A 19,087-nucleotide genomic window follows, 5' to 3' on the forward strand; every position below is an offset into this window, starting at 1 on the left:
CTTTGCATTAGAATGTAAACTCTAGGAAAGCAAAGCTTCACTCATCTTGTTGAGTCCTCTATGTGTAGCATCTGGAATGATGCCTTGGGCATAGGAGGTAATTAATAAATATTTGCCGCATGAATGAAAGAAGAGAACGCAGTATTTCAGCCTTGCAGAACAACTCATTTCCACAATAGTACACTGACTTGCAGAGCAGAGAGGCTGGCTATCCATCTGCTGGTACAGCATCTTTTACTGTGCCTGTTCTCAAAGAGCATCTGTGTACTTTCTCCATCACTGGCTCAACTCTTCATCTACCCAGGTAGGCTTAGTTGTGGAGCAAGGAAGAAGAGGCCTTTCTTGTTTGTTTTGTTTTCAACACAGATAAACACAGATCATCACAAAGGTGATCAAATCATCTCCATATAAAAACAACTCACCCACCTCACACCCATTAAGATGGCTACCATCAAAAAAAAAAAACAAAAACAAAAACAAAAAAACCCAACCAACCAACCAACGAAACAAACAAAAAACAAAATAGAAAGTCACAAGCATTGGCAAAGGTGTATAGAAGTTGGAACAACTGTACTTTTGGTAGGAATATAAATGGTGTAACCACTGTGGAAAACAGTATGGCAGTTTCTCAAAAGATTAAAAATAGAATTACTGTATGATCCAACAATCTCATTTCTGGGTATATATCTAAAAGAATCTCTACAAAGACTTGTACACCCATGTTCATAGCAGCATTATTCACAATAGCCAAAAGGTGGGAGCCACCAAGTATCCGTTGATGGATGAATGGATAAACCATATACAGTGTATACATAAAATGGAATGTTATTCAGCCTGAAAAAGTAAGAAAATTCTATCACATGCCACAACATCGATAAATCTTGAGGATATTACACTAAGTAAAATACCAAGGGCCGGGGGCAGGAGGGAACAGGAAGCTGCTGTTTAATGAGTACAGAGTTTTTGCCAGATGGAAAGAGTTCTGTAAATTGGAGGCACAATAATGTGAATATACTCAACACCATTAAACTGTACTGTTAAAAATGGCTAAGATGATACATTTTGTTATCTACATTTTTTCACATTAAAAAAGTAGACTGAGAAAAAAGATGATTTTTGGTAGTATGACACGCCTCATTTTAAACAATCAAGATCCTAAGGTGAACGACCCAATTAAGCCAAATGGAAATGCAGAGTAAATAGAAGGGAACAAGGGTGTAAGACAGAGAGGGAACAGCTACACCATAAATACCTGTGTTAGAGATGAGGAAGGATTAAGCATAAGCTTTTAGTTTTGTGTTCTTGATGGTCGGTGTTGCAAATAACACTTTCCTTGATGGCTTTTTAATGTAAGATATACGTAAGCGTCTTACACAGGTCTCTACAGAGATTTAAGACTTTGGAGCTTGTGATGCTTACTAAGTCAGACTGATGGGATCAGGTTGTGGCTGATAACGCTATGTGTGAAGTGACATCTCCGTTGCACGGTCCAGCGGACACTTACCTGTCTACACGAAGCTGGCAGACAATGCTTAGGGCGTCGACAACTCCTTCTTCTTTCAACTGTCGACAGCCAATGGATGTAGCAATAAAACACCCCGTTCTACCTATCCCTGCGCTGAAAAGACAAAGAGTAAAAAGGTGGATGCAAAGGAGAAACGATTAAATATATTCTATTATTTATTTATTTAAATTTAATTCCAATATAATATTAGTCTCAGGGGTACAATATAATGATTCAACACTTCCATACATCACCCAGTGGTCATCACAACAAGTGCCCTCCTTGAGCCCCATCACCTATTTCACCCATCCCCCCACTCTCCTCCCCAAGATAAAAGACATTCTTTTAAAAGGGTGTTTAAATCTGAAATGGGCAGCCAGGGTTAGTAAAAACAGTGACAGCAGCTCTCAGACTGAGATTACTAACCTGGCCTGGTGCAGTGATGATTGAGTTATATATGCAGTAGGGAGTGTGGGGTGGAAGGAGAATAGTGAAAAAGGCATTGTAATTATTCTACAAAGAATAATTAGGACCTAAATTTAAGTAAGGTATAGGCACTAGAAAGGAGGAGAAAGACTTAGACACATCACAGACGTGAATCTAGGGGATTGAAAGAAAGGAAGCGCCAATGAGACAAAGGGAGAATTCTAGAAGAAGGGATGATGTGGGGGTGGTGAGGAGTTCGGTCTTGGATAGACTGATGTTGAAGATTCTAGTGAAGAACTGAAGATTCAATTCAGTTTGGGAGAAGCCTGTGGCCAGAGGCACATATTTCTGAGTCATTTATGTCCAGGTGATAGTTGAATAAAACACCATCCGTCCAGGAGGGCTTGCCCCATTCATCTGCCTTAGATGGTAAATTATCAACCTAATAAGCCCTTTAACTCTCTTTCCATATTCCTCCTCTCTCTCCCTCTCCGCCCTCCTCAGCAATTTCTACCACTAATAGTCTTTATGCAATTTTCTCTCAAATTTACATCTAAATTCCCTAAGTTTCTCCTAAACTCTAGATTAGCATTCCATTTTTTAGCTGGAACTCTTGATGTTACTATTTTGCACTGGCTTTAATTCAATGTATCTAAATTCAATGTATCTAAAACAGAATTAATTATCTTTTCCCTCAATGGCATTACCAGTTAGCCACAAGTTTTCCAGCCTAGAAATCTTGGAGCCATCTCCAACATCTCTCCTCTCTCACCTCCCACATCCAATCTGTTACCAATTCTTATATTTTCCACCTCTACTGAAGCTTTTGGGATCCATGCTTTCCTTTCTATAAACTGTGCTCACGTTTTCGACACCTCCTTACTTCATGGTTAGCAATGATCTCATTATGGTTGCCAAGTCTTGAGTCTCTTCCTGGACTAATTCACGATACACACAGCTGCTAGGTTCATCTTTCTAAAATGGGAATCTGAGCATATTACTCTCTACTCAAAGACTGTAGATGCCTTCCAGTAGTTACAGATAACGTCTGAGCTCCCTACCATGGAATTTGTGAACTTGCACAATATGAAAGTGGCTAACTTTCAAGCTTTAGGTCTTTTTACTCTTCTCTTTGTAACTTTTGTGCCATTTTTTTTTTCATTTACATGAATCCTTGCAAAAAAAATGGCTTTTATTTTTCATTTTTTCTCTCTGTGTTAATGATATTCCTTTGGTCAGTCAGAAATGCCCTCTTTACCACCCTTTAAAACCACACACGTTGGTTATTTTTTAAGATCTTGTTCAACATTACCCCAACTCTTAGAGGCTTTCTTCAGTCCTCATGTTCTGAATTAATAGTTCCCTTCCTGGCACTCAAATAGCATTTATTTCTCATATTTGGTGCTTGTTTCCTGTTGAATGTGAGTGCAGAGGAATTCAGAGGTGAAGGAGGTCCCTTTTAGTTAAAGAGTCTATAAAGAGTTTGTTTCACTAAAGAGATAGGATTTGAACTGGACCCTACGAATGGAGGGCATTTTGGTTATTGTGAATCAGAATACTCCATGTATGAGAATGGAAAGAATTGCTGCAGAACAGGATATATGATGTACAATAGTAAGTAGACTAACTTGGCCTGAAAAGAAAGTTATTTTGGAGGAATAGTGGGAAACAAGACTGGGCAGACACACTGGAGCCTGATGAAGGACCGTGGGGCAAGCCAAGGGTAAAGTCCAGGCTAACATACTCCCCCACTCCAGGTGGAATGCGTGTGATATTCCTGGGACACTCCTAGCTACCCAAGAACAAAAGGAAAGGGGTTTAAGTGCTTGCCATGGTGATGTAGGAAACTAAGGCAAATGAAAAATTAAATTCCTTTACTGTCTATAGCCCACTGACAAGTCCTTGAAACCAGCAGAGTGACCTCCCTCTAGGAGTTCAGCTGCCACAGATGATGACACTTTGCTAGAGGCAAAAGGGAATCTTAGCTTAACATTTTCCCATCTCCCAGGATCCTGTAAGTCTCCTTCAATGCATAAAAATTCCTTTAGAAACTTCTTTTTTCTCAGCTCCCCCAAGGTATATGCTGGCAATCATACTCTAAGCTTATGGCCCCCAATATACATCTGAAGAGTCTCATGACTGAGATTTTACTAAATGTTAATAAATGGAGTCTCCCTAGCAACAGCTAGCACCTCAAGATCCTGGAAACCTTGCTTCCAAAATACCTTAGAGACTTACTCTATTCCTGACCCCCTCCCAAACCAAGAGTATGTAATGAGTTACCGGTCATGACCTCACGCAGCTCTTCTGCCCACGGGTCCTGTCCCCATGCTTTAATAAAACCAACTTTTTGCACCACAGATGTCTCAAGAATTCTTTCTTGGTCATCAGCTCTGGACCACCTCACCATCACCCCGAAACTTCATCAGAGCCTATAAATGATCTTACATGGAAACCTAAGAAGTTTGAACTTCATCCTCTAAAATAGTGATGCTTTGTGTTTTGTTTTGTTTTGTTTTGTTTTTGAGAATTTGATAAAAACTATGGACTTTCATTCCCCAGAAAAACTCACATAACTTTATGTACTCCAATTTGTTAAAGTAATTTCAAAGAGTTCACTGACCCCTGTAGTTCATCCACAGATCCAGGATTAATAAAACCCAGGGTTTTAGGAACATCATGCAAGAGAAGTGGGTGAGTAGGCTGGGCTGGGGGTGGGGCATAGGGAAGTGGGGTGTGTTTGTGCAATTAGTTGACTACTTCTAAAATACATGTATGAGGTCATTAGGGCCTGAACCTGGGTGGTTGGACAGGAAGTGATGATTATGGGAGAAGCTTTGAAGGGAAAGCCAATCTGGTGACTGATTAGATACTGAGGCTGGAGTTGAGAGAAGGGCCAAAGATAACTGTCAACATTAGATATTGAGTGCCTGGAAAAAAGCTGGTCTTATTCTTAGAAATAGTCATCAGAAGGGGAGCTGGTTTTATAGGGGAAATGGCTAGTTCATTTTAGATATCCTGAGTGTTTTATGATTTTGGGTGGGGGACAGTTCCAGCCCTAAAATATGACCAATTAGGCTGTCTTTCCTCACCCCTAAGGGAAGTTTAGGGTAAGGCCTAATGCTAGAAACTGGATAATGACTCCTTTGGATAAATAGATATATAGTAAATTTCATTCTTAATTAAACTATAAAGGCTCAAAAAAGAAGGAGACTAAAGTTATAATTTAAACTAATTAGCAGGGCGCCTGGGTGGCTCAGTTGGTTAAGCATCCGACTTTAGCTCAGGTTATGATCTCACAGTCTGTGAGTTCGAGCCCCGCATAGGGCTTTGTGCTGACATCTCAGAGCCTAGAGCCTGCTTCAGATTCTGTATCTCCCTCTCTCTCTGCCCCTTCCCCGCTCATGCTCTGTCTCTCTCTGTCTCAAAAATAAATAAAAACATTAAAAAAATAAAATAATTATAATTTTATTTATTAATATTATCATCAAAAGCTTTCTTGCAAGGCTTAAGAGGTTAAACAAAGCAACATAAATTATTTTGACCAAGTATAAATGGCTGGTTATAGAAATAACTTTAAAATTATTTGCTTTTGTTTGGGCACACTAAAAGGAAAGTCTGGGGAATGAGGTATCAGTTATGAGAGGAGAGCTTCAAGTTAGACATTAGGGAAGGGAACCACTATAGACATCTGTTGCTTTTCTCGGCCTACCCCCCAATACTCCATGTTCTGGTAACAACACTTTGTTCTCCTTTTGGTGAACTACCACTTGTTCAGTTCCCACTTCATAAATTTGCTTCCATCTGTTTTTTTTTTTTCTTATGAAATAACTTCAAAAATAGCTGACTGGTTTTCACCAAGTTTGACATAATAATAAATGCTATCAAGATCCAACTCATGTATGGTTCAGTGCCATCTTGAAATAACAAAAAAACCATTAATAATCTTGAAAAATGTGTCATTCCCAGTGTACATGAGACCGACGATACAAAAGCAATCGATGTACGTTTTGACGTAGAGGCCTGAATAAAGTCTCCTGTTCCCGGAGTCATTTATTTAGAAGTGGTGTTTTCTCTACTGTGTAATTGTTTGCCTAAATGCTCTGGGAATACTGCTTCAGTTCTGTAAAGTATCGTCCTGATCCAAACTCAAACATTGAGAAGTTAACCAATTTCAACAAATCTTTAGTTTACCAATAAAGTCACAACCAGGAAGCACAACCCAACTTCTATCTGTCTGATGACTTTACAGAGGCTAGACAGTTGCTTAGGCAGAAAGAACGGTTACCCCTTACCTGCAGTGGACGACCACGGGCCCTCGGCCCGTGGCAGCAAGTCTGTCTTCTTCTACATCCAGCATGAGCTGTAGAAGGGGCTGGGCACTGTCTGGAGTCTTGTGATCCGGCCATGAGGTGTACCAGTAATGCTTCACATGCTGGGTGTGACTTCCTTGCTGAAAATAGCAATAGCCACCAAATGCCTCATTTACTTGTGGAACTAAAAGTCATCCAAACCACAATACTGAATGCCTTCTATCACTCCCAGCTTGCTGGCAACTTACTTCTGTCTGGGTGGAAAAAAAAGATCTAGGAGATTTCTGAAGAGTACTCTTCTACCTTGAGAAAACTTTACTACAAATAGGCTGATGTCAAAGTTTGACAGTCTTGAGAAATAGATATTTAAAATAGAAAATGCGTATGAAACATATGCTAGATAGGTGTTTGTAATTTGTTATAATAAACATAATGGTAGATGCGAAGGAAGCCAGGAGGGAATCTGAATGGACCATGTTTCCTGCTCTTTGAACGTTCTTGACAAGGGATGATAAACATATTAACTCTCATAGGAACACTTACCCTTACATTTGGCCCCTACATTTGAATTTCTACATTCATCCCAAGTTGTAGTTTCTAACAGCAGTTAGGAGTCCTGGTAATAAGGAGCTAGAAGGGGTCACTAGATTAGAGTGAGTGAGAGTCCATGCATATCATCTCAAAACCCAGTGCCCGGCTGGGGAGCTGGCACAGGGGAGGCACTCAATGAAATTCCTATCTCGAATTTCCTTCTAAAAGCCCTTAGTGTAGGGGCGCCTGGGTGGCTCAGCTGGTTAAGTGTCCAACTCTTAATTTTGGCACAGTTTATGATCTCATGGTTGTGAGATCGAGCCCCTTGTCAGGCTCTGTGGTGACCGTGAAGAGCCTCCTTGGGGTTCTCTATCTTCCTCTCTCTCTGCCCCTCCACTTCCTCCCCTCTCTAAAAATAAGTAAATAAACAAAAACAAAAACAAAAACAAAAACAAAAACAAAAAAACCTTCAGTGCAGCTTGGCTTCTATACTTTCTGTGTGATGATTCTGTACCATCAGGGAGGCTCTAGATAGGATTGAAATCTTTGAGATGATTGTTCTCTAGAAGCAAAAACAGTACCATGGCAACGTGCCTCAGCATCTGCTGCCCATAATTTAAATAAGATAACTTTTCTATGACATAATCTGGTCTGGGGAAAGTCCCCATAAATTACCGTAACTCCGAGTTTGGGAAGATCTCGTCAACACTTCAGGTTTGCCTTGCCTCCTACAGCCACCCACAAGCACAGATTTTCTCTTTCAGTTTCCAGACCTTACTAAAAGCTGCTTAGACCAAAGTGACAAAAAAAAAAAAAAAAAAAAAAAAAGAAAAGAAAAAAGAAAAAAAAAAGTGGGGTTGGGGAGGCACCTGGGTGTCTCAGTCAGTTAAGTGTCTGACTTCGGCTCAGGTCATGATCTCACAGTTCGTGGGTTCAAACCCTGTGACTGGCTCTGTGCTGACAGCTCAGAGCCTGGAGTCTGCTTTGGATTCTGTGTCTCCCTTTCTCTCTGTCCCTCCCCCACTCGTGTTCTGTCTCTGTCTCTCAAAAATGAATAAAGGTTAAAAAAAATAAGAAAACACCCAAACCGTGGTAAAGTCTCCAGTACAAGCCTTGAAAGGCATTCAAAATGTTAAATCAGGGATGTTTTATTTACAGAGATTAGAAGATCACAACATCCGATTTAGTGAATTTCTTGAATGCCTACTTATGTTAATTTAGTCATTCCACATACTAAGAGTAACTGACAACAAAGAAATACATGAGGGAATGATCATAAATTCTCTTTGATTTTGACATTATTAAAGATAATCTTTAAAAAAAATTTTTTTTAACATTTTATTTTATTCTTTGAGAGAGAGACAGCGCAAGCAGGGGAGGGACAGAGAGAGGGAAACACAGAATCCGAAGCAGGCACCAGGCTCTGAGCTGTCAGCACAGAGCCTGATACAGGGCTCCAACCCAGGAGCTGTGAGCTCATGACCTGAACTGAAGTCGGATGCTCAAAGGACTGCGCCACCTGGGCGCCCAGACATTATTAAATTTTAAATTGAACCTGCAGCACTTATTGGGGTAAACAATTTCAGAGTAGAAATGTAATCCTCTCATATCATCTACTTTTTAGATAGTTATAGCTTTTTCTTACCTTTAAGACAAGGTTTCGAATGGTGTAGTTATCACATTCATTTACATTGATAACCAGAACCTCAACTTTCCCATAAATTCCTCTCTTTTCTGGCCAGTATAACACACATTTCTGGAGGAGGGGAAAAAAGAACACAACAGATATTAATGATTTCACTGGTTTTAGGGTACTTTTCATTCAAGCGCCTCAAGAGTTTTTATTTAATTAATTAAAAAAAAACAAGTATCAATTTTATAAGGCTGGAAATGTACAAAAAACCAGTGAGCTGCACATTTAAACAGGTGACTTTTATGGTATACAAATTATATCTCAATAAAATTTTAGAAGGAAAGTATCAGTTTTTACAGGTGCCTGTCAAACACTATTGCTAATAATCCCATACAAAAAAGGGCAAAATTTCCCAAAACTCCGCATGAAAATTGAGAACTAAATTGAGAAATTAAGGATTAAGAAATCAAGATCCAAATATTAGACTTTATCATGTGATAACTCGACATAAGAGGAATGTTCTTTCATAATGACTGAGCCAAGTCAAATTTTCCTGCTTCAAGTTCAAGTGTCTAATAAGAGTATTTGTAAAGTTTCAGATGCCACAGAATGAGATCTCTCTAGTATGTAAAGAGGACATAAGGATTTTTTTTTTTTTTAAATTTTTTTTTCAACGTTTTTTTTTTTTATTTATTTTTGGGACAGAGAGAGACAGAGCATGAACGGGGGAGGGGCAGAGAGAGAGGGAGACACAGAATCGGAAACAGGCTCCAGGCTCCGAGCCATCAGCCCAGAGCCTGACGCGGGGCTCGAACTCACGGACCGCGAGATCGTGACCTGGCTGAAGTCGGACGCTCAACCGACTGCGCCACCCAGGCGCCCCCATAAGGATTTTTAATACATTTATGGTACTATATCTTCCAGGATCTTTTCACATATAGGATCTATTGAAATAAATGCATAAAAAATTATTAAAAATTTTTTTATGATGAATCCTCTTTGAAGGTTTTAATGAGTAATAATAATTATATTGCAACCACAGCAATATAATATGGTAATTAAGGTGCAGGCTTTGGAGCCAGAGAACCTGGGTCCAAATTTTGGTTTCACCTCTTATTATTAGCTGAGAATCTGTAAGAAAGATACGTAATGTCTCTTGCCTCAGTTTCCTCATCATTTAATACATTAAAAGCACTTCAGACAAAGCCAGACATACAGTAAGCATTTAAAACACTTTGTTCTTATTATGGTTGCTCTATTTTTAGGTTTTTGATCTAACTGATTCAATCATCACTTAATTATGCATTAGATAAAGCAGTAAATATTGCATTATTATGATATCCAAGCTACATTATTAAAAGAAAACTACAAAATGAGATTCAAACATACATATAGGCTCATATTATTCATTATTTTGTCTTTTAAACATCTGCAAAAAAAAAACCTGTGAATTTTACTACATATTTCAATGATTAAAAATGTAAAGTGTGAATGCCGCTGTTTATTTTAAGTGCCCAGAGAAGCAATGTTCATTTTAGAAATACTGTTTAAATAGAACTTATAATTTTCTTGCAAACACACATGCACATTTATAGAGAAATTTCTTCACTTGTTGCCTTCAGTCAGGTAGACCTTTTAGTACTCAAGATACTTGTTTCTTTACATCTATGTCAAAGGCATAGGACCTTACATGAAAAAAGTTAAGAACTTATAGATTCAAAAGATCAGCAAAAGAAAGAATCACAGATTTATAGAACTAAAGGAAAAGACATGTTAAGTATCAGAAACACATCTCGGGGATTCTATCTTGCTAAGTAGTAGCCATTCCACGCCAGAGCCAGGATGGAAGTCAGTTGCCCTTGTGGAATCACTGTTTCTTTCATCCATGACAATAAAAACACATTTGCATCCTCTACATTCTGGTCCTTTTCCAAACAAAGTAAATCATATTCACCTCTATTTACATGCCACCCCACACCCAGGCCCCACAGGCAATCAGGCTGAAGGCATACTCTGGCCGACACAATGTTAACATTAAGAAAAGAAATCTTTTAAAAATAAAGCAATGTATTTCTCTCCTCATTTACTAGTGCCAAATGTCTAAAATTTCCCAGGTTTGTTAAAGAGAATGATACTAACCAATTTGCCTGGTTTCTTTCAATGAAGCTTCAATTATTTCGCTGTAAGACCCGAGCTATTGTGTATCTTAAAACCCATGCCTCCTGGACGCATCCAAGAAGAGTGACAAAGAATCTTGAAAAAGGTATTGAACAAAGCAAGAGACATTCAGCGGTCCAGCGGTCTGGTATACGTGCCCCATTGTCCACGATGAGACCTGAGCAGCAGGCCCCCTCCTTGGAAGGTGGCTCTTGAAACCCGTAGGAAAAAGCTGCAAAACAGGAGCTCAAAGCCTGCACCCTGACTCTTAACAATACTTGAACAGCCTTGTGCACCTACTTGATAAATGGAAGCGCTGCTTGCTTCTCTCTCAAGCTTGCCGGGGCCCTCTTGAATGTTTTTCTTGACTCTTTACCAAAAATGCAATTGGCAGTCAGCTCCCAGTAGACAATGCAATGTGACTTGTTCATTCAAACAACCCTTAATTAGCATCCCATCTCCTTTCTGAGATACAATAGCTTATTTTTACACACGGAATACATTCCACCCCCCCCCTCCCCCTTTTAGGAGAACAGAGAAAAAGAGACCAGATAAGTGTGGGTACTTTTTGAATATGAGGTGGGGGAGAGCTGCAAATGTAGTTGTTTAAAGAGCAAAAGTTCAGGTTCGGGTTATTTTTGTGAACAGCTTTTTAGGGTTTCTTTATTGTGGGGCTAACAATGATGTGAAAGAGGCAGAAAATGCAAGGAAGGAAAATGCTCTGTTACAGATAATACTGTGAAACCACACTAATTGTAGGTAATTCAGAAGAGCACGCTATCTCACAGAATATAACCCCAAATTATCACTATTCTTTGCTAACTGGGCTGAGCCTTTCAGTGAAATTATCTATGGATTCCAAGAATCCATAATTTGGAGGAAAAAGAGGTCTTCAGAGGCTCATGTGTCTCTTGTACAAACAAGTGATTAGTGAACCCTGACTATAAAGATTCTGGACATCAACCAACTCTTCATAATCAGTGGTTTACAGCAAAAGTAGAATGCAAGGCAAAGCAATGCAAATTCTTATATTTTTATGATCTTTTTTTTTTTTTTTCTTTGACCCTCCCTCTCAATCCCACCACATTAGGGCTATTTGAGTATGAAGAGGAAGGAGGTCTAGCTAGTAATTTAGTTGCCTGGGGAGAAAAAAATGTATTTTTAAGTTACTTTCTTTTTAAATTCTATGCATTAAAATCAAAAAGATTTTGTTCTCTGAGCTAAAAACATGTATCATCACAAAGACAGTGACTCTGAATAAGTAAAAAGAAGATGGTCAGGCTCATTTGGATTGCATTAGCATATGAGAGGTATAGGATATGTCAGATTGCCTACAGTTACTGTAGTTACTTTCATTCCTGGCTTTCCAACTAAATATTACCAACACAGGTGCAGCAACTTAATGTTAAGCGGGGCGCCTGGGTGGCTTGGTTGGTTAAGCGTCCGACTTCGGCTCAGGTCATGATCTCACGGTCCGTGAGTTCGAGCCCCGAGTTGGGCTCTGTGCTGACAGCTCAGAGCCTGGAGCCTGCTTCCGATTCTGTGTCTCCCTCTCTCTCTGACCCTCCCCCATTCATGCTCTGTCTCTCTCTGTCTCAAAAATAAATAAACGTTAAAAAAAAAAATTAAAAAAAAAAAAAAAACTACCTTCACCAGCCTATCACTTAATCCCTGCCACAATCATCTGAATTTGGTAGAACAGGTTTATTACTATTATTATCATTTATCATCTTACAGCAGGGGAAACTGAAGCTCAGGTATTTTGGTAGGGGGCTCTGAGAAAATTCCCTTGGGAGCTAAAACTCTCAGAGCAAATATCATTTTAAAAATTTTACTTTCTATCTCTGACATCCGCTGTCATCCAACCAACCCTACTTTACCACGGCATTAACCAGTGGCTTTCCTTCTCTCTGTGAAATAGGCTGGTGCTCATGCAACACATGGTTCTTGGGCCAGTCTCTTACTAAGCCCAGTGCCTCTCTTACTATCTGCTGAGCTTTACATGTTCACCAAGGTGTACTTACATCCAAACCTCCTTATGGTAGGTATAGTCATTATTGAAGCCCCATAATTTAATTTTACATAGAGTAGTGAAACATGAAGGTGCAAAGAAAATAGGAAATAATTGTATAAGTTAAACAAGTTTTTCATTGGGAAAAAAAAGGACTCAGTAAAGAAAACTGCAGTCAAATCAGGTACAGGTGACAATTGTAAAAATTAGTGCAAAGTTTGAATCTGCGCAGGATTCTGCATTCATAAATCCTTTACAAACTTTTCTGTGTTCTCTTTCATTTAAAAAAAAAAACTGAAATGGGCAAGTTTGATGATGTATAAAGGGCACGATTTCCATAAGCCATATGATCTAGAACTCCAGCTTCAGACCAACACTAACAAAACAGAACAAAACAAGTCCTATAAAAAAATGAAAAATACTTAGTGTGAACAAATGTACATGTCTTAAGATAAAACAAAGCATTGGAGTGTTTTGGTTGCTGTTTTTATGATTTTTCCACTGTAACTTCTTTGACTAATAGTGTCAAATAGGAGGGATTCTAATTATAGTTAGAAGCAAAGCAAGCTAAGACAATCGAATAAAACCCAGCAAAATAAAAATAAGGTACAGTTATATTTGGAATATAAGCGTGTTTAAAAGGACAGGTGAGTGATTTTGCTTGAGAGCTATCAGCTTTTGAATTGTGGGCCACCCATAACTGCTTGGGCAGTATGAGTGTCAGACTGCTGGTCATGTAAGAAATGCTAATTAGGCTTCCCAGCATTGATGGGCAGTGCTAGGCCAGGCTGCCTCTCTAGATATTATAATAGCTAATTCTGCTCCTCCAGGAAAGCTGAAAACTGGTCAGCAGGAGCTCCACCGTTTACATGCCAGGTTGGCCTTCAACATTACCTTCCTTGACCTTCTTTGGACAGACACCCTGGTTCTGAGACTCAGTTTGCTTGTTTCTTTTTATTCTTGGTGCAGCCATACCTCTTTTTACTGAGCTTCGCTTTCTGTGCTTTGTAGATACTGCATTTTTCACAAATTGAAGATCTGTGGCAAGCCTGCTTGGCGAAAGTCTATAGGCACAATTTTTCCCAACAGCTTTGGCTTACTTCATGTTTCTGTGTCACGTTTTGGTAATTCCCACATATTCAAACTTTTTCGTTATTATTACATTTGTCATGGTGATCTGTGATCAGTGATCTTCGATGTTACTATTGCAATTGTTTTGGGGTTGCACCCACTGCACCTACCTAAGACCATGAACTTAATTGATCCATAGGTGTGCTCTGACAGTCCCACTGACTGACCATTCCCTGGCTCCTCCCTCTCCCGGGGCCTCCCTATTGGCTGAGACACAACAATATCGAAATTAGGCCAAGTAATAACCCTACAGTGGCCTCTAGGTGTTCAAGTGAAAGGAAGAGTCCTATGTCTCTCACTTTCAATCAAAATCTATTAATGATTAAGTTTAGTGAGGAAGGTATGTCAAAAGTCGAGATAGGCTGAAAGCTACCTCTTGTGTCAGTTTGCTAAGTTGCGAATGCAAAGGAAAAGTTCTTGGAGGAAATTAAAATAGCCACATCAGTGAAGACACGAATGGTACGAAGAGAAACAGCATCTTGGTATTATGAGAATAGTGGATTATTAAATACGAGCTTGGCAATTACTCATTTATTTTTTAGAAAGTAGAATGGTTCATGAAAATACGAAGACTGAGAATTTCTAAAGATAACTCCACCTTCATTTTTTTCTGGAGGAAATGATTTTTGTCTCTTCCAAACAATGATGCTGAACACAATTGGAAGTTGGCACGTTTTTGGTAAACAGCATTTTCCTGGTAGTGTGAAGTTTACTGCATATTTCTTTTTAAGCCAGAATTCTCAATATCATTTTGATCTGTGAAGCATCAAAGTTTCCTCTATAGTATTATATTTATATCATGGAGGGTCTGGACAGAAAGGAATTTTTAATTTTAATTTAATGATTAACATTCTACTCAGATCTAGGAAATGCTGTTAACTCCAGCATGAGTTCTGGGTTGTCCGTTATTTTCTTTTATCCCTTGCTAGGTATTGTTCTACTGATTTTTGGCTTCTACTGCTGCTATTGAGAAGCCATTTGTTACTTACTCTGTTGTTAAATCATCTCCCTTAGTGTTTTTTAGTTACATAGATGTGTCTAGTTGTGGGATTATTTTTACTTATCCAGCCTAGGATTTATGGTGCTTCTCAAATCTGAGAGCTCATGTCTTTCATCACTTTTGGAATATTTCCTCCAATATTATTTCTTTTCTTATATTCTCTTTTTTCTTCTTCTAAAATATCCATTATCTATACATTGGGCATTTACATACTGTCCTCTATGTCTTAAACTCTTTTTTTTTTTAATTTTATTTATTTTTGAGAGAGACAGAGACAGAGAGAGCACAAGTAGAAGAAAGGCAGAGAAAGCAGGAGAGAGGAGGCTCCATGCTCAGGCTCCATGCTCAGCACATAGCTCCACATGGGGCTTGAACCCACAAACTGTGAGATCATGACCTGAGCTGAAATCGAGGGTCAAACTCTTAACCTACTGAGCCACCCAGGTGCCCCTATATCTTAATCTCTCTTTTGTATCTTTGGTCATTTTGATCTTCTAGGTAATCTCCTTAGCTCTATTTTTTAATCCAATCATTATTTATTCAGCTATGTCTAGCCTATTAAACCTAATGATGCTTTCTTTAATTTTAATATCTATATAATATTTATTTCTAGGACTCTTTGGTTTATTTTAAAATCTTCCTACCCTTTTGTGATGGTAACTTGTTCCCTTGTCAAGTTCTTAATTTTATGTTTTGTGTGCTTAATTATAAAAAAAAAATAGCCTATATTTATAGTTTCTTTTATTATAATTTCTTGTGGGTCTATTTTACCTATTTTTTGTTTCTTCTGATTTTTCCTTATGTTGCTTGTTTACTTGTGTTGTCTCATTATTTTGACTTGTGAGTTTGTTTGGCTGGGCTTTTTCTGTTGAAATTCTGTCATATAAATCCCGAGAGTGTATGCATCCATAAAGTTTTTGCCTTTGTAGAGTGCCACTGAGATTCATCAATCCAGTATTAATTTTTATATTAATTGTTATACTTGGCATTTCCTGGTTTTCAAGTGCTGAATACTACAGAGAACCTTTTTATCTCTCCCATGAGAAGACCAGATTTAGGTAGATTAATTTCCTGGTATAGTCCTATTTTGGTCGGCAGGTTTATTTTCGTGGTTCACCTTTTCACTGAAGGCACAGCTCTTGTAGGAGCTCGCTTTATGGAAGGTCTCCATTCCAACTCTTGGCTCCTGCAAGCCCAAGGCTTTGTCTCCAGGTCTTGTATTGTCATTAAAGCACAAGTAACCCATAATTCTCTGGCTTTATGCCTTTTATTCACTTTTTGCCGGCTGGGACTTTTCTTTCCCCCAAGCTCTGTTATGCATGCTATTTTTATTTTACTGTTTTATCTGTAAAACATCAAACTTTCCTCTATAGTATTATGTTTACATCATGGAGGGTCTGAACAGAACGGAATTTTTAATTTTAATACTGAGTAATGCAATCTACTCAGATTGAGGAAATGTTGCTAATTTATATTTTACATTTTATGCTATTTAAAATTTTAACCAGTATGACTAGTTTTGTAATGGGAGGTTTTTCACATTATCTGGCTTATATTTATGCAGGAATGTATATACAGATGCATATATAGAGAATATACATTTTAAGCTTGAAAAATATTTTCCTACTAGGTAAAATAAAGGCAAAATGCCATAGATGTTAAACAACTGTGCAGGAATTATCAGCGGCCCAGTGTGTTGATAGATTGATATGGGTGACACAGCCGAGAATATTAGGGGCTGTTTTTATTATGCCACCTCTGGCTTTCATATAAAATTCATAAAAATACATTTCTTTAGTAAGTTATATAGTTAATTAAGTACATAACTTCATCTATAGACCCCAAATAGACTTTTTTTCCAGGATAACTTTCAGAAAAAAAAAAATACTTTATCTATTGTAGCAAAAATGAAAGAAGGCAACGAACTTTACAAAACTCATAAACTCCTGCGTGTAAACCTGGATTTTCTTGATTAGCAGCCAGAATATAGTATACTCATGGGATAGAACTCACCAGAAGGGTAAAAAGGAAAGCTCAGCTTTCTTAAATTCTTATTGTCATGTTGAAGCCCTGACACAGTAATTTTAACAAGAAAACAAACACAAGCGCTGACTAAAACCAGATGATAAATGATCCAATAAGATGCCCTAAAATGTAAGCAGTACCTAGGATAGCACCCTTTGGGAATTACACAATTCTCTTTTTATGATGTAAAGTACAGAATGAGTGTTCTACAAGCTAGACCCTGAGGAAAGACTGCTAGTATGCAAATGGAATTTAACTTTGACCCTTTTCTTGGATTTCTTACAAAGATATTGAAAAAGTTGCTTGACTTTTTGAAGTTAGTCAGAGAAAGACAAATATCATATGACTTTACTTATATGTGGAATTTAAGGTACAAAACAGATTTACATAAAGGACGGGAAACAAAAATAATATAAAAACAGGGAGGGGGCCCCAACATAAGAGACTCTTAAATACAGAGAACAAACTGAGGGTTGCTGGAGGGGTTGTGGGTAGGGGGAAGGGCTAAATGGGCAAGGGGCATTCAGGAAGACACTTGTTGGGATGAGCACTGGGTGTTATATGTAGGGGATGAATTACTGGATTCTACTCCTGAAATCATTATTGCACTATATGCTAACTAACTTGGATGTAAATTAAACAAAAAAAAAAAAGTTGCTTGGCTTTGTTACTTCTTTCAAATCTTTTTTTCAAAGCTCACCTTCCCCTTTGACCCTTCTTACAGCTCAGCCCCACCCAATCTCCCTATCTTATTCTACCTTTTCCTCCTATACCATTTATCCCTTCTAATTGCTATAGTTTTATGAATTTATTATGTTTATTGTTTTTTAATCTGGATTCCCCAATAGCAAGTTAAAAATCGACCAATGGCAGGTATCTTTGTATGCTTTGTTTACTAATATACTTATATTGCCAACAACTAAAATAGTATCTGTCACACAGTAAGTGCTTAAAAATTACTTGGTACTTGGGGCACCTGGGTGGCTCAGTCGGTTAAGCGGCCGACTTTGGCTCAGGTAATGATCTCTCGGTCCGTGAGTTCGAGCCCCGCGTCGGGCTCTGTGCTGACAGCTCAGAGCCTGGAGCCTGTTTCGGATTCTGTGTCTCCCTCTCTCTGACCCTCCCCCATTCATGCTCAGTCTCTCTCTGTCTCAAAAATAAATAAACGTTAAAAAAAAAAATTAAAAAAAAAATTACTTGGGACATGAGTAGTTTTTTCATTTCCCTGCCTATAAACCACAGTGATAATTCATAACTCCTCATTCCCTTACAGAGCTATGTGGAATATGTGAGATACATGTACACCAAGTATATTGATCTGTCTGAAAGAAACCTGCCATTCATACAATGACACTAATTACCATTTCTTGGAAGCATGAAGTGAAATTGTCTTTAAATGCCTTAAAGTTTCCATCTTAAATCTGTTATTAAGTACATGGCAATTTTCCTTAGACAATATCTCTTCTACAGCAACCGAAAATATACAACGTTCACTACTTGGGGAAAGGTCATACCTCATTTTTTTCTTTGAGTTTTGTGATCATAACAATCACGGGACTGTCTTCCTGCCAAACCATCTGCCAGAAATCATTCACGGTGTTGATCATGGGGCCCTGTGTGGCGATGAAAGCTTTCTCTTTGCCACTGTAGCCCTAGTTTGAGTAAAGAGACAGAAATATTGGCTTTGAAATTCATGCCTTGCACTGAAAGCTTAGAACAAGTTTGGAACAAGATGGTTCTACTAGTCCAAAAGCCACACCACTTCCGCGGCTTCACTGATTCTAGCACGAGTCACGTGACTGTTCTCCCAGCTAGTCAAGCACAGCACATGGTATTGAGGGTCATAATGCTCAGTTCTCATCAGAGCAGGCCCTAGACAGCACTGCAGCCACAGACACACAGGAAAGGAAGACTCAATGTAAAAGACCCACTACCAATGTTGATTATGACTAAACAAGCAAATAAACTTGCTAGTAATCAAGTTAAATCAAAATTGATCCACTCTGAGGAAAAAAAAAAATCCCCCAACAATTCCAAATAGTGAGTTGACATGCTCATCAGAAAGAAAATTTTATTTATTTACTTACCCGAATATAATTAGCATTAATGTAGGTGCTCAAAGAATCAGTTACATTTTTTGGTCTTAAACACACTCTGCTGAGGGGGTCTAATGAGGAAACAAGAAGGAATGTATTAGACAAATTTACTCTTTTGAAAGGTCCTTAGAACACCAATAACTGTGCATAGCACACTTGTTAATTTATACACTGGTCATCTGGTTTGTGTCAAAGTTTGTTGTTGATGTGTCTGCATGTCTGTCTCTTGATCCATCTGTGTTTATTGAGGGACAATTGGG

General features: G+C 38.4%; 1 protein-coding gene across 1 annotated transcript in view; it reads right to left on the bottom strand.

The window, feature by feature from the left end:
* PTPRR (protein tyrosine phosphatase receptor type R) overlaps positions 1 to 19,087 on the bottom strand; it is a 259,664-nt gene that overhangs the window by 16,151 nt on the left and 224,426 nt on the right. The window contains exons 10-14 of the mRNA XM_049627421.1: positions 18,819 to 18,898; positions 18,246 to 18,383; positions 8,420 to 8,530; positions 6,226 to 6,383; positions 1,505 to 1,618 (exon numbers count right to left, since the gene is read on the bottom strand). Coding sequence (XP_049483378.1) covers positions 1,505 to 1,618; positions 6,226 to 6,383; positions 8,420 to 8,530; positions 18,246 to 18,383; positions 18,819 to 18,898 — 601 coding nt within the window. The remainder of the gene's footprint in view (positions 1 to 1,504; positions 1,619 to 6,225; positions 6,384 to 8,419; positions 8,531 to 18,245; positions 18,384 to 18,818; positions 18,899 to 19,087) is intronic.

This window comes from Panthera uncia, chromosome B4, assembly GCF_023721935.1.
Source record: "Panthera uncia isolate 11264 chromosome B4, Puncia_PCG_1.0, whole genome shotgun sequence".
Classification (NCBI taxonomy): domain Eukaryota; kingdom Metazoa; phylum Chordata; class Mammalia; order Carnivora; family Felidae; genus Panthera; species Panthera uncia.